The 16,606-nt window shown below is 39.7% G+C and overlaps 2 protein-coding genes and 1 pseudogene across 11 annotated transcripts in view; 2 read left to right on the plus strand and 1 right to left on the minus strand.

The window, feature by feature from the left end:
* Positions 1-16,606, minus strand: part of NHSL1 (NHS like 1) — a 336,607-nt gene that overhangs the window by 58,733 nt on the left and 261,268 nt on the right. For 4 of the 10 annotated variants that reach the window (XR_016395227.1, XR_016395228.1, XR_016395230.1 and 1 more), the window contains exon 9: positions 9,583-14,867. Coding sequence is in view for 1 of the 10 variants with exons in the window: in XM_089922049.1 (XP_089778175.1) it covers positions 14,702-14,867 (166 nt within the window). In the remaining 9 variants the exon portion in view is untranslated. Of the gene's footprint in view, positions 1-308; positions 14,868-16,606 lie in introns of those variants that run through there. The other 6 variants (XR_016395233.1, XR_016395232.1, XR_016395234.1 and 3 more) reach the window with 6 other exon arrangements.
* On the plus strand, positions 1,267-5,721 carry SMIM28 (small integral membrane protein 28). Its single transcript, XM_030760320.2, has 2 exons — positions 1,267-1,757; positions 5,341-5,721. Exons 1-2 carry the CDS (start codon positions 1,647-1,649, stop codon positions 5,719-5,721), a joined length of 492 nt encoding a protein of 163 aa, XP_030616180.2. The 5' UTR covers positions 1,267-1,646.
* Positions 12,242-12,586, plus strand: LOC111168308 (ATP synthase F(0) complex subunit k, mitochondrial pseudogene; annotated as a pseudogene).

The raw sequence follows: 16,606 nt of genomic DNA on the forward strand, positions 1-16,606 counted from the left end.
GCCAATGCAGGAGACATGGGTTCGAGCCCTGGTCCAGGAAGATCCCACATACCGCAGAGCAGCTAAGTCCATGTGCCACAACTACTGAGCCTGTGCTCTAGAGCCCGCGAGCCACAACTACTGAGCCCACGTGCCACAACTACTGAAGCTCACGCGCCTAGAGCCTTTGCTCTGCAACAAGAGAAGCCACGACAATGAGAAGCCCGTGCACCGCAACAGAGTAGCCCCCGCTCATCACAACTAGAGAAAGCCTGTGTGCAGCAACGAAGACCCAATGCAGCCAAAGATAAATAAATAAATTTATTTAAAAAAAAAAAAGATGGAGAAGGAGTTGAGGGCATAGTATTGGCAAAACCACTGACATGCAAAAAAGCAAAATAGTGCACTGGTCTCCAGGTGCTCCTGATGTTTCAAAGTGGGGATACAGGATTGACTTAAAATAGGAACACATCCATGGAACAAAGCAACATGTTAACCGAAAGCACAAAATCAACTCATTCCACATGAAGAAAGGAAAGGATGAAATGACAAAGGTGTTCCACACTAGGATACTGATTGAGACACTGGGACACTTAGTGAAAATTTTTTTATCACAAATAAGTTTGACAAAGTGCCAAAGTGTATTGGGGAGGGCAGCTGTCTTTGAAAAGGTAATGAAAACTATGGATCCTCCCATGAAAATTAGATGTACCTAAAAGTTTAGAGAGTTCACCACCCTCCCCAAAACCTATCCATAGACCACCATGGGCCAAAGATTGAGAATCCTAATTAAGAGAAAAGAATCCCACTTAACAATCATAACAATCATTTGAATGAAAAGGATGCCTGGATAAAAACATGGGTAGTTGCAATTCTGAGCTGTAACATTTTGAGTAAATATTTGAAGCTAAAGTTTACTCTACTAAAAGAAAGGATCCAACTGTCATGTCTTAAATGTCCAGTAGAATTAAACATCCCGAAGTTACCTCAGTGAATGTGTAAACTGAAAGTTTCTTATTGCTTGATATAAATAATTTTATAAAGTTCACAAGGTAATCAGAACTAAGACTATGAAAACAGCAAACATTCCATCCAAACAGTCAGAGCTATCGTCTCTCTGGCTTGTGTACAATTTTATCATTTAGTGTCTTTCATCTAAATAATTCACAAAAATGATATTTATGAGTCTTGCTTCACTACCAAATACTCCTTCTCTCTGTACCACAGAATCCAGAAATAATTACAGGAAGTTCAGCTTGGGTAGTTCTTGCTCAGCTATATGTCTGGAGAGGGATATGGTAAGGGAAGGGAGAGGGTCGTATTTACATCTAAATACAAACAGCTTTTTATTCACTGAGACCATTTGCGACACTATAGTAACACGAATGCGAAGAACTCCTCTGTCTGAAATCTATTCCACGTCCGATATCTGATGCCGATCCTTACAGTGATAAAGGCCACAAAAGCAAACCCAGAGGCACTGAATTTAAATATAGTCCTGAGAGGTCTCTCTGGTTGGTTTCTTTTCCCTGTTGACACTCAGAACAAATTTCCCAACAGCCATCAGCCGAATTCATCCAAGCTGGATGCAGGCCAAGCAGCAGCAGTATTGTTGAAATCTGGGCAGCGAGGGGGAAGGGTGACTGGCACATCAGTCGGGTGAAAACATGCGGGAACTGATGGGCAGCAGCTGGAAGAAGTTTGGCCACGCTGGCAGGGGGACATACGAGTGGTTAACCAGTGAACCGAGCCTACCTCTTCCGGAAACCCACCTGCAGGTTTGTACCTATGACTTATGCCTTTTCTTCCCCAAAGTATCTTTGTTAGCTTTAAAACCAACAATGCCTACATTTTTAGGAAAACTTAGTGGCAACATTTTGTATTACAGGTGTGACAAAAATATGAATTCACTGAATGGCTTGGTCTAAGGAACTACCTTGAAAGTTGGTATCTTTTGACAATGATAAACTCAAGTAAAACTTGTCATAAATATATTCTAAGAACGCTTGACATATCAAATATATCAAAGAACAGCGAAGCTAGAAGTCAACAAATTTTTATGCCTTGGTATGACAACTTTGTTCTTTGCTCAGTCTACATTAAAAAAAAAAGAGAGACTCCCTTTGGCTCTCCAGCTATTTCTAAGAACCAGCAGAAGCGAAGGATCTTACTTCAGGAAGGGTAGCAGAGGTCTAAGGATGCTTTGCCTCTCACTAAGAAATGCAGCAGCTGTTTTGCTTTACCTGGGAAATCCCCAAAGAAGTCTCAATCTGAGGCGTCATTAAGGAAAAATATTTGTGGAAACCTAAAAACTCAGAATTAATTTTACGATCAGCAGGGAAATGAGTGATACTACTGTCCCACCAGAAAGGGGGAAACAAACCTATTTTCTTGTTTTCTGGAAAATCGAGTGGTGAGATTGGTATTTAAATTCTCTAAAACCACTTTTAACAGAAATAAATTATACACATATATATGATATATCCTGCAGCAGTTACACTTTCTATTGGTTATTTCTTTAAAGTATTCCCTGAACAGCAAAGTCCTTGAGAAATATTAAAAGTTAAAAAACCACATTGAGGGTAGTGAAACAATTAGAATATTTGGCTAAAACAAGACATCCTGGAAGGGTAAGCTGGGACAAAGTGAGAGAGTGGTATATACATATATACTCTACCCAATGTAGATAAAATAGATAGCTAAGTGGGAAGCAGCCGCATAGCACAGGGAGATCAGCTTGGTGCTTTGTGACCACCTAGAGGGGTGGGATAGGGAGGGTGGGAGACGCAAGAGGGAAGAGATATGGGGATATATGTATAGCTGATTCACTTTGTTATAAAGCAGAAACTAACACACCATTGTAAAGCAATTATACTCCAATAAAGATGTTAAAAAAGACATCCTTTCTGCATTAACAAAATCCACAACAATTTGAACCAATCTACCATGAATCATTAAATAAACAAATTAAGGATACCATCATAAATTCGTTCATAGCTCTGTGATCTCTTAACTAGGAAGAAAGAAGAGTTCTTTATCTTAAGAAATTGTCCTAGTCTGTGGTATTAAATAAGTCTTTCAGTGCCACTCAATATTTGGACAAAATAACCAATGGATGTACCAATTACAGAAGGGGACTGTAGCATCTCTGTTTTCACAAATTTTTGCAACTAATAGCATTAATAGCATAATGGTAAGCAAGAGGGTCTATTACAGAAAAGCTTTTAAATAGAATATTAACTACCTTCATATTCTATGCATACTGAAGTTAGAGAGTTTAAATAGAGTATTTAAAATTTGATGCCCACAACTGTTTAGAAACTATTATCATCCAGTTACTGAAGGAGAATGAAGGAAAAATCAGTTATGCAAAATGGCTCTTGTTTATCAAGGTTGAAGAGTGATTAAGTATTAAGAGATAATAGCTTTAACATTTTAAATGATTCACCTAGTGGAAGAAAATAAACATTTAAATTGCTTTTTCAGTCCAACTTGATTTTTTAATAACTGTAGTAAATTTATTTGAGTTCTTATAGCTTTTATAATCAAAGTCCTTGTTACAGCACAACAGATTTTTAGTTGATAGTTTTGATAAACTAGATTATGTGTGAGAAAACAGAAAGAATTCATAGTTCATTGATGCATTAAATTCTCATGCCAACCCTCCAAAAAAGATGTTCTTATTCTCATTTCATAGAGAAGAAAAAGTAGATACAGAAGGGGCAAGTGAATGGTTCATGGTCACGCAGGTATCAGAAGGTCACATTGGAATTCAAGACCACAGCTGTCAAAGCCCAAAGACGATGTTCTGCTTCCCAAGAAAACCTTTAATTGTATGCACTTTAAGTTAAAATATCTTAACTCATATCTTAGAGAAAACAAAATATTTAGCAGTGTAAATATTAAATAAACCATCTAATTTTGAGTCAGAATTAACAACATAGTTGTAAATTCTTTAGGAATTAAAAAAGATTATACGAACAACACTAGATAAGTCAGTCTCTTAAGAGGTCAAGACCAGCAAAACATTTGTTCTTTCCACCAAAATCAAGGCAAAAACCTCAGCTTTCATAGTTTTATTACTATAAGTTTTATTTTAAATCAGTAGACAAAGATCTTAATATGTTGTTTCTTTAAACACAATTATAAGGCTTTACACTGTTTTCTTTTCCTCTGTAGTAGTGTATACTAACATTCACATGTGTTGTGAATGAACAGAGAAGCTTTTTAATACTTCATTATTTCTTAGTAGCTTTGTGTAAAGCAATGTCTATGCAATTTGGAACAGGACTTAATTTTTCATATGGCTTTTCTACCTTGCCGTTGGAGTATCATTTCATGCCTATTATTTGCTCCATCAAGAACCATCATTATTGTGAAAAATCAATACCTTTTAGGTTGCTTAAGAATGAATTTATCTGCAATTCTTGGGCTTCCCTGGTGGCACAGTGGTTAAGAATCCACCTGCCAATGCAGGGGACACGGGTTCGAGCCCTGGCCTGGGAAGATCCCACATGCCGCGGAGCAACTCAGCCCGTGTGCCACAACTACTGAGCCTGTGCTCTAGAGCCCGCGAGCCACAACTACTGAAGCCCGCACACCTAGACCCCGTGCTCCACAACAAGAGAAGCCACCGCAATGAGAAGCCCGTGCACCGCAGCGAAGAGTAGCCCCCCACTCACCACAACCAAAGACCCACACACAGCAACAAAGACCCAACACAGCCAAAAATAAATAAATTTATCTGCAATTCTTTTTCTTGAGAGAATTCCAAATTTCCATATTTATCTTACAAATATTGCAAAAACATATTGAGGAAATTTCAAAATCTCAATCATCATAAGCATCAGCTATCCAATCGGATTTCAGATGTTGATTACGTGAGATACGAGCACATACCAATGGCGTGAGATACGAGCACATACCAATGGCGTGAGATACGAGCACATACCAATGGCGGATTTTACTCCAGAATTAAAGAAGTCAGTTCCATATAATCCTTCTGTGGCAATAAAACATTATTGGTCTAATTCTAAACAAAATAAGTACGTAAATAGTAAGAGCTCTCATTCAAAGAATGAGTGATGGACCTGCCAACTAAAACTTATCCTAAAATTTTTACTTCAGTGGAAATATTGTAGGGTACCCTTGTGTACTTTGGACATTCTGAATTCATACTTTATCACGGAAGTACACTCTACTTCATGCAGGCTCAAGCTCATTGGCATAAATGAATGATTAGAGTGATTTTTAGAGTCAGTAAATGATAAGGAGAATACAAGACAAAGACAGAGATCAGCCTTAGAAATGCAGCGGTCTTCTTTCCCCATCTTCTAACTCAATTCCGTTCCCTAACTCCAGGGCACCCAGAAGATAAGTTCCACCAAGGAAGATGTGGAGCCCTTCCTGTGCATCCTTCTTCCAGCCACCGTCCTGCTCTTCCTGGCCTTTTTGCTGCTTTTCCTGCATTGCCACTGCCAGGCCTCTCGGCCCCAGGGGCAGGTTTCCAGCCTCGACCTTCCAGAGCACCCGCCGGCAGGAGAGGTGACCGACTTCCTGCCGGGCTTACCCTGGAGCAGCGAGCAGACCTTCCCTTACTCCCCACTGCCCGGGGAGGTAGCCCTTCTCTCGTGTTCACCACCCTCCTATGAAGAGGCCACCAGGAACGCCCCTGGAGGAGAGGCCCTGGATGCGGGCCTTCAGTATAAAGCGGGTTCACCTGGACTGGATGTGCCACTATAAACCGCTCTTGTAACCATTAAAACAGCTCTCCACCTTTCACTGAGCCCGCCTGAGCAGGGGGACAAGGGCCTCTGGACCTAAGAAGCTGCAATTCACTGGCCAACACCTGGATGAATGGGGATGGGGGGAGCTTGACAAACGTCAATCTTGTTAATGCATTTTCAAGTTCCTTAGGGAAAAGTCTCCCCAGGTCGTTCTAAAGATGACCGGGCTCTTTTATAACATATAACGGCCCTGAGAAAAACAAGAAAGTTCTATGTGAAGAAAAAGAATTACTAGTGAACATAGGAAGGAAAAGGAGGAAGAAAAAGAATTACTAGTGAACATAGGAAGTAGCTCTGAAAAGAAAAACAGAAAAATGTTGATAAGCCAAAGATAACTGCTTTTGCCACCAAAATAAAACTTTTCTTCCTACAGAAGTGTTTCAGGGCCTCATCATTTCACTTCTGTGTGAAGATGCATGGAGAGTTCTAGAAGGTGAGAAAAACACCTCTAGAGCTGTAGTAGTAAATAATGGTGAAATGTTTCAATATTAATAATAAAAGACAGTTGCAAACATTTTAGTTTAAAAAAAAAAGAAAGCTCTCCAAAATTCTCTCCTTTGTAGTGTTGCTCTTGCTTACTTTCTGATTTGCTTCCTAGAATGAGAGGATTTGGCTTAGTTACATGCGAATGTCTCACACTAGAATACTGTGGGTTGTCTGTGCTGTGGCAGAACAAAGGGTAGCTGCTCTGACACATTATCTTGGGGGACACAGTGACAGTGTGTGTCCTCACCAAGCAGCAGGAGCAAGAATAGAAATCAGCTTAACATTGGAAGGGAAAAGTCGCAATCTTGGATCCCATGGTAAAGAGAAACACAGATAAGCTCTAACAGGAATCTTATACTTCGCATAGTTCAAACTCTTCCTTTGCCGATGTCAAAACTGGAGTTCAGAGCTTCCCTGGTGGTGCAGTGGTTGAGAGTCCGCCTGCCGATGCAGGGGACGCGGGTTCGTGCCCCTGTCCGAGAAGATCGCACAGGCCGCAGAGCGGCTGGGCCCGTGAGCCATGGCCGCTGGGCCTGCGTGTCCGGAGCCTGTGCTCCGCAACGGGAGAGGCCACAACAGTGAGAGGCCCGTGTACCGCAAAAACAAAAACAAAAACAAAAAACAACTAGAGTTCAGAGAGGTTAAGTAACTTGTCCAGTGTTAAATACCACCTAAGTGGCAGAGCTGGGACCAGAAGCCTGGCCTCTCCATCCTGGGCCAGAGCAGCTTCCACGGTGCCAGCTGGTCTCCCAAGAAATTGCAAATGTGGAATTTCAGTCCCCGCTCCTGACTGGGGGTCAGCACTCAAAACAGGATGGACATAGCTCTGAGTTTGGAATGGGATACAAATCTCCATCCATGATTTTCAAATGGGGAGGTAGAGGTGGGTCATGTACTACTTGGGAGCTGTATTAGGATACCCACAGGGGTGGGTATCAGGATAAGAACCACACATGGTTCTTAAACTTGTACTCACTGCTGTAATTTCGGGGGAAAAACTATTTTTAGTGTCTTCACAGTATAAACTGCAAAACTAAACAACATTTTGATGGTTCAAAATGAACAAAAACTGACTCTTTAAAGCTTTTTTTTTTTTTTGGTACGCGGGCCTCTCACTGTTGTGGCCTCTCCCGTTGCGCAACCCGTGTCCCCTGCATCGGCAGGCGAACTCTCAACCACTGCGCCACCAGGGAAGCCCCTTTAAAGCTTTTTTGACATGAACATTTTTGTGCTAGATATGCAACGTGGTACAGTTTTAGAAAAATAAAGTAGGATGCGTTACTTTTCAAACATAATCTGATAGAAATAAAGTAATTTCTTTGAGGGCTGAAGCAAAATATAATCTATTTGAGTGAAAAAACCCAATATTTCTTTCAGGAAAATTGTACTGAACAATTCTCTAATGGTCTTTAAGGGAAGTAAATAAACAAATGGAAATGAGAAGCTCAGCAGACAGCCTTCTTTTTTTAATCCTAAGAATCTAGTTCTCTTGGGAGACTCTGTTGAGTCTTTCTCAACTGCCATTTCTTCCTCTTCCCTTGCTAACAGAACCCTGATTTGGTTCTGGGATCCTGGAACCACCTGTGAGAGGCAGACCAGATCCCGCCCGATGACAGGGGATGCATCATGATAATTAATTATGGTGATCTCAATTCCTTCACTGGTGGCTGATTTGATCTTTGGGACTGAAGGAGAGATCTACACAGGAGGAGAGGCTTGGTCTAAAAAAGATTGCCTCATATTAAAAATAAACGCATGGAAGGAGATACTCTTCCTCTTTGCTGGATGTTATGTATCTGCATGTGATGCTTAGAGCCGCAACAGCCATCCTGCAACCATGAGGCAAGACATCAGCCAGGACTAGTATTGAGGATGGTAGAGTAGAAAGATGGAAAACACCTGGGTTGATGATTGTCAAGCAGCTGAATAACCCTGCAGCTATCTATGTTTTAATGAGAGAATACCTTTCCTACTGCTTAAAGCCATTTAAGCCATGCTTGTTACTTGTAGACAAAAGCATCCCAATTGCCACAATTTCAAAGGCTAATAAGGAAATACATTGCCATGTTTAAAAATGTTAGATAGACTTACTTGAAATAAGTAGTCAATGTTAGGACTCATTGAAGATGTTGTGAATGATGTAGCTAAGGAAACATTTTCTCTTGTGGAACCAAACTGAAGCATTGAAGAAAATAAACTACAGCTGAACTATTGCCAAACTACAGCCCCTAGGCCAAATCTCACTTGCAACCTGTTAATTGTACATCCTGAGAAGACTGTTTTACAGTTTTTAATAGTTAAAAAAAATCAAAAGAAAAATATTTCATGACACATGAAAACTATATGAATTAGAATTTTGGCAGCTAGAAATAAAGTTACTGGAACCCGGTCACGCCCACTTACCTATGGCTGCTACATCAAGAGTTGGGTAGTTACAACAGAGACCATATGACCTTCAAAGCCTAAAATATTTACTATCGGTTCCTTTAGCAAAAAAGTTTGCTGAAACCTGCTGCACACCAGTGGACTCCAACCCTAGTTCCATGGTAGAATTACTCGAGGAACTGCTAGAAATACTGATACCAAGACCCATCTAGACCAATTAAACAGAAATAAAGCCAGTGATTCTAATACGAAAGCAAGGCTGAAAGTCCTTTCTCCAGGTAATGTGGGTGGGTACAAAATACAGGTGAGCTTCATTGTGGACAGATGTACGGTAACAGGTTTAGAGAAAACTAGATCTGTAAATCCAGCTTTGAACCGTCATTTATAACCCAGCATTCTCTGTAAACCCCTTCCTGAAGCCATCAGCCTAATGTGAATTCCACTCACAAAGCAGGACTGCCAGCAGAGCATTAGCAACAGTGTCAACAGTGCATCCTGGTTTAAATGTTGACACGACTGGCACCCATGGGTAGTACTAGCTGTTAGCACTCCAAGACAGAGAGTGGAATTTTAAAAAAAATCCAGGCATGAAAGAACTAGACCTTTAACAGCTAAAAAGTATTTGGGGAAGCAATAATTGTAGCCAGAAAAGATTAAGAATGGGAGGGAGTATAATAGGAACAGGGACCAGTATGTGGACATTTTCACTAAGTTCTACACGGGACGAGAAAATATCACTCAGGTAACATTTTATACAAAGGAAAAGGAGTCCAGTTTCTGGTCTGGCATGAAAAGAGCTTGAAAGTCATTCCTCCATCCTAACAACAAGAAAAAGCTGAACAAACTGAAAAATCAACAACTCTTCTTAAATCCCTCAGAGAACTGAGGTCACAAACCGCTGTCCCCCAAATTAGGCAGAAGGCAGATACGAAGAATCACAACTTACCTGAGCAGAAATCCGCAAGCAGAAACGTCCTCAGGGACCAGCGCCAGGGTGGGGAAAGCTGAACTGTAATCGAAGGATTGCTGGAGGATCAGAGTACACAAATCTGAGAATTAAAAACTCCAGAGGGGCCCAAACTCAGTTAGTCTTGCCCCTCTAGGAGCCCTACCAGATTCTCACAGTGGAGCTCTGGGAAGAAAACCTTCTCGTGCTTCCAGCAGAAGGAGAAGAGGAACCATTTTGAAATACCTCAGAACATGCCGATCTTCTTAACGAGGTCTGCCCTCAGGAGAAGCTACTTCACCAGGGCCCAGCCTGCTGGGATTTTATCAGAGCCTAACTCAACTGGGGGGAGGGAAATTCCCAGCCCCAGCTGGTTCTAGTCTTACTCTGCGGAAGGGAAATACCCAACTCCAGCTCTGCTAGTTATCTTGTTCCAATTAATGGGGGAAAAGAAAAAGCAACAGAGAAGCACTTGTGAAGTTCACAGCCCAGCGGCATAGGCTCACTACAAAACTGAGACCTAATCGTAAAACTATAAAACGTTTTCCCTTGTCCCACACCTAACCACCAGCCACCACATTATTAAAGGCCTATTTACTGCAGTCCCTTTTACCTAGTACGTTGAATTTACCTTTCAAGAAAAAATTGTAAGTCATACTAAAAAGCAAAAAACACAGTTTGAAGAGACAGAGCAAGCATCAGAAACAGATTCAGAGATGGCAGGAATGTTGTTGGAATGATCAGACCAGGAATGTAAAATAAATATGATTAATATGCAAAGGGCTCTAATGGAAAAAAAATAGACAACATGCAAGAACAGATGGGCAATGCCTGCAGAGAGATGGAAATTCTAAGAAAGAACCAAAAAGAAATGCTAGAAACCAAAAACACTGTAACAGAAATGAAGAATGCCTTTGATGGGCTTATCAGGAGACTGGACATAGCTGAGGAAAGAATCTCTGAGCTTAAGGAAATGTTAATAGACATTTCCAAAATGGAAAAGCGAAGAGAAAAAAAACTGAAAAAAAAAATCAAAGCAGAATATACAAGAACTGTGAGACAACTACAAATGGGGTTACATACGAGTAATGGGAATCCCAGAAAGAGACGAGAAAGAAAAGAACAGGAGAAATATCCAAAGCAACAATGGTGGCAAATTTCCCTACATTAATGTCAAACCACAGATCCAGGAAACTCAGAGAACATCAGGCAGAAATAATGCCAAAAACAGAGCAAAACAAAACAAAACAAACAAAAACTACACCTAGGCACATCATATTCACACTGCAGAAAATCAAAAATAAAGAAAAAATCTTGAAAGAAGCTGGCGGGGGGGGGGTTGGGGGAGAGAACCTTACCTATAGAAGAGGAAAGATGAGAATTACACACGACTGTTCCTCAGAAACCATGTGGTCCCAAAGACCAAATCAGCCCCTGGTAAAGGAACTGAGATCACCATCTTCTGATGTTAGAATAAGGTATCATAAGCATCAACAAACTCTTAAGCCCCACCGTATTCTTAGTGCAGTGCAGGGCTCTCAATATAGAGTTAAAACTTACCTTCTCCTTCTCCAATTCCCCAGCGTTTTCAGACAATACACATAGTTGGATGTTTTGAAGGGCCAACATTAGCATTCATCTTCTCCATCTGGATTCGGAACAAGGTGAGGCCAAAGTTAAATTTTCTCACTTCAAACACTGAATCTTCTTGGTTCTAAATTATTCATTAGTTACTCCTTTATCACATTCATAAGACCTGCCTCAGAGGGTTGTTAGAAGGATACAATGTTAAAACACACATCTGCCAAAAAGGCAGTCAGTACTAGTGCCTTCCTGTATTTATCATCCCCTATAACACATCATGTGTTCTTACTCTCTTGTAGGGAAACTAAGACATCAGGGCCTGCCTGTCCATTAGCCTCACCTGGCATCATGCTTAGAGCTCACATTATTTTTAGGGGCCCATAAAAATATTTTAATTTCTTTTAAAATCAGAATTTTAAAAGTTAACTTTGGGGGTCAAAGATTATATTCATCTTTATACCAGCACAGTCATAAAATATAATTTTTGTATTTTTCTACAGAGGAAGGGACCCACCAAGGCAAAAGTACCTTGGGCCTGTCACAGTTATAATGCAGCCCTGGGAGAGAGGCTATCCCAGTTCAAAGCAAGCCAGCTTCAGGCAAGAGAAGAGAGATCTGAATTTTTTCAGAGGAAACACCTGTGCTCTCTCTCCCCTCCCTACACAAACCCAATGGTTCTAGCCACGCTTTCCCTCCCTCTCTCCTCTCATTTTGTTAACGTCATCATAAAAGTAAACAAGTAAGTGATCTCAATAAGTTTTCTCCTATAGGCAGAATGTATAAGAACGCAATATGTGTGTTCAATAAGCAAGGGATCAGGTGAGTTCAAAGAACCAATTTCAGTTCTTAATGAACAGGTCCAGAGTTTTTACTCACAAAAGACCATACTAATAACTACTTTTTATCAGGACACAACATGCAAAACATTGGGCTAAGAGATAAACAGGCATTATCTCTTGGAATCCTCAAAAATCATATGAGGTGAATACCATCCATTTGTACAAATAAAGAAACAGATTCAATAAGGCTGAACCACATTCCCAAGGTCACACACCAGGAAGTAGGAGAGCTGGGATGGAAAGCCAGACTCTTAAATCTTGAAGGAGGCACCTTCTTCTGATCTGGTGGAGGGATGGCTTTATATGTTGAAGGACGCAAGCTATAGAATTCATGACTATGGCAGGATTGAAGCTATTGTAGGCCCAGAAACTGATACCCAATTCCAGTTCACTGGTATTAAAAAAAAAATGTCAACACTTACACCCTCACAAGTAGAATGAACCATGTACAGACCACATATGCAGGCTTTGCTTTGGTTATCCTGTATTTCAAGTGCAGGTCCAAAAGAGTTGCAGATGTGAAAGCAACATTTATGGAGTCCAACCTGTCTCTACTGCATCCATTATGTTCTCAGCCCTAGAGAAGCTAATATCAGCTCATCAAATGATATTCCATTTGTACAATAAATATGAACCTGGAAAAATTCCCCATGTTTCTAAACATTAAATTAATAATAAAACCCAAACTAAAACACAAAATGTATGTAATATATTTAAATATGAATTTATATTAATTTCTTTTAAGAGCTTTTTGAGAACATTGGCTACCTAGTTGTGGTGTATTTGGTTGTCTACTTTTACTTCAACGCATGAACCTTTTAAAATCAGTGTGGATATCCCTCTCTGTTTTTACAAACACCACAGTCTCAGAAGTTATATCAGCCTCATATTGATTAGAATTTATGTTTTAATTTTTAAAGACATTCCCAGCTTTAGACCTTAGCTTTCTTATCCTCAACCCCACATTCAATCAATGCCTCTTCATTTTCTGTGGCCCATGAGAAAGGTGGTTCACAAGTGCTTTCTAAAGACACTCGATCACGGTCTGTGTCTGATAAATTCGGACTGGCATTCATTCAACATTTATCAAGCAATTACGTGTCAGGCACTGAGCAAAGTGCTAAGTGTAAATGGAGCTTCGTGGGTTGTTTTGTATCTAAATAATGGATGAGTATTAAAATTCTCACCAAAGCTAAAGAAGAAACCAAGCAAAATAAAACATTACATTTTCTGTTAGAATACCAAGCTGCTACCCATTTTATAGTTATCATATTTGAGATCATGGTAACTATAAAAAGACCAATTATTTAATTACATTGTGGGTACAAGAATGGCCTCAGTTTAAACAATGACCTGAATGTAAAATATATGGAGACTAGGACCAAATTTTATACACTTCTAAAACCCACGAACACCTACTACAGCACTATACATAGATGATACATATAACTCTTCCAGTTATTATTCCTGAAAAAAAGTCACCTCAAACAGAGTGGCATAAAAAATAACCATTTTATTACGCTCACAGATTCTGTGGATACTGCTTGTGTCTGCTCCATGACCTCTGAGGCCTCAGCTTGGAAGAATGGAGGCTGTCTGGAGGACAGGGAGTTGGAGCCATCTGAACCCTTGGTCACTCACACGTGTGGTGGTTGATACCACCTGTCAGTCAGGACATCAGCTAGGAACCTATACGTAGCTCTCTGTGGAGCTGCTTGGGCTTCCCTTCAGCATGGTTGCTGTATTTCTAAGAGTAGGTGTCCTTAGAACTAGGTGGAGGTCTTTAATGACCCAGCCTCAGAAGTCACGCAGTCTGCCCAGTTTCAAGGAAAGGGAGCAGAGACCTCATTCTCTCAATGGGAGGTAAGTCAAAGTCCCATAATAAGAACAGCATGTTGCATGGGAGATAATGCTGCAACTATCTTTGGGAACTAAAATCTGCCACACGTATGGAATAATCAATGAATGACCAAACGACATCTTCAGCAACTGGCATCAGTACTTCTCTCAAATATTTGAAATCTTCTTTGACGACACAGTGTGACTGCGCTTTCACACCCCCTTGAAGTCAGTTAAGGCCCGATGACTTGCTTTGATCAATGAAATATGAATGGAAGTGACTAATATAGCTTAGTGCAGGAAGCATTCACAGTCAATCCTCATTAAGCACAGATTCCATATTTACAAATTCACCTACTTGCTGATACATATTTGTAACCCCCGAATCAATACAGCACTTTCTGGATTGCAGGTGGATACGTGCGTGCGTAGAATGGTGAAAAAGCTGAGCCACTGGCTGCACATTCCCAGCTGAGGTCGAGCAAGGCTAAGCTCTGCCTTCTACTTTGAGGTCTTATATGGTAAACGAGTGTCCTTTTCACAGTTTATTTAGTGCCACGTTTTTCACATTTTTGTGCTTCTTGTTGGTGATTTTGCTATTTTAAATGCACCCCAAGCAGTGCTGAAGTGCTATCTAGTGCTCCTAAGTGCAAAAAGGCTGGGATGTGCCTTTCAGAGAAGATATATGTTATATACACTTCATTAAGGTGTAAGTTACAGTGTTGTTTTTTGTGAGTTCAATGTTAGTGAATTAACAGTATATATTAAATGAGTTACCTTTATACAATAACACACATAAAACGAGGTTATATATTGATCTGTTGATGAAAATGTTGTAACCAGAGGCTCACAGGAACCTAAGTCAGTATTTCTTCTAGAAGTGATGGTTCAGTATTGACTAGTTCAATGTCCATGGTGACCTTATAGAACATATATACCTGCCGTGAATAATAAGAACCAGCTGGAATTCCTGCTGCAGGATTCTCCCGTACTTGCTCCCTGCTGGCATGAACTTGGAGGCCCCTGGTGATACAAAGGTGCCACAAGTGCTGTAAATCTTAAAATATCTTCATAATGTCACATAAACATCAATTAAATATGAGCTGATAGAAAGAAAAATTTTACCTTAATTAATCAACAAGAAAACTAGCTAGATTATTTGACACATGAGTATAAAACTTGAGCCTTCTGAATTTCATTGTTTGTTCTAACTGAAATTATATTAGTTTAAAATAAATCCTTTTCTTTCCTTCCTTCTTTTATATGACTAATTATCACCTTGTAAATATAGATAATTCAGCTTAGTCACCTGCTGTTATCTTCATTAATTGTATATTCCACACCCTATAAAATGAATGTCTCCAAATTTAGCCTCAGTCTTTCTACAAATAAAATGCTCTTGCCTTCAAAAAGCATCAATAACTGTAAAAGGTATGGTGCAGTTGAAAAAGAACAACAGATTTCTTAAGCAACAGTGTAAATTACTTCTCTTTCCTCTTTTAAAAAAAAGAAAACCTTTCTGTAAAGTAAAATTGTATTCTTAGCTTTGCAAAGTTACCTACACAATGGATCACATCTGTTACATAAGTTAAAATAATAAGGCTATTTAAAAAAATAAGTCAAAATTCATTATTAAGCCTTCACTAAATAATTCAAATTTAGCTCAGCATAATAATAGATTTGCTGTAACACTAGAAAGTATCAGGTATCCACAGGCCACAGCATACCTGTATGGGCCAGGAAGGGGAAGGAAAGGTAAAAACATCAATTGCTTTAAAAGCAGGAGGCCCATACAACAGGGTATTATTCAGCAATAAAAAGGAATGAAGTACTGATACATGCTACAACATGGATGACTCTTGAAAACATTACACTAAGTGAAAGAAGCCAGTCACCAAAGATCACATATTATATATAATTCCATTTATATGAAATGTCCAGAATTGGCAAATCCATAGAGACAGAAAGTAGATTAGTGATTGCCAGAGGCCAGGAGGTTGGGAGTGACTGCTAAATTGTATAGGGCTTCTTCCTGGAGTGACAGAATGCTCTGGAATTAGTGATGTTGCCTGTATAACATAGTGAATATACTGAAAAACAATGAATTGTATACTTTAAAATGGTGACTTTTATGTTATGTGAATTATATATCAAAACAAAAAAATGTAAAGCACTAGGCATACCCACTAGGATGGCTATAATAATAAAGCCAGGTAATAAGAAGTGTTGGTAAGGATGTGGAGAAACTGCCCATATCCCCCTGGTGAAAATGTAAAACCACTTTATTTACTTTAAATTATTTTTTATTTTTTAAATTTTATTTTCTGGCTGCACCATGTGGCTTGTGGGATCTTAGTTCCCCAACCCGGGCCCTGGCAGTGGAAGAGTAGAGTCCTAACCACTGGACCACCAGGGAATTCTCATGGTGCAGACACTTTAAAACCCAGTTGGGCAGTTCCTCAAAAAGTTAAATATAGAGTTAGCATTTAACCTAGCAATTCCATTCCTAGGTATTTACCCAAGAGAAAGAAAACATATGTCCATATAGAAACCTGTATACAAGTGTGTAGAACAGTATTGCTACTCATAATAGCCAAAAGTTTGAAACAATTCGAATGTTCATCAGCTGATGAATGAATAACAAAATGTTTATCCAACTGAATATTTTTCAGCCATTAAAAGGTATGAAGTACTGATACATGCTACAACATGGATGAACCTTGAAAACATTTTGCTAAGCAAAAGTAGCTAGTCATAAAAGA

This window comes from Delphinapterus leucas, chromosome 12 (genome assembly GCF_059928025.1).
Source record: "Delphinapterus leucas isolate spDelLeu-1000000601 "Yukka" chromosome 12, BTC_Dleu_Yukka2, whole genome shotgun sequence".
Classification (NCBI taxonomy): domain Eukaryota; kingdom Metazoa; phylum Chordata; class Mammalia; order Artiodactyla; family Monodontidae; genus Delphinapterus; species Delphinapterus leucas.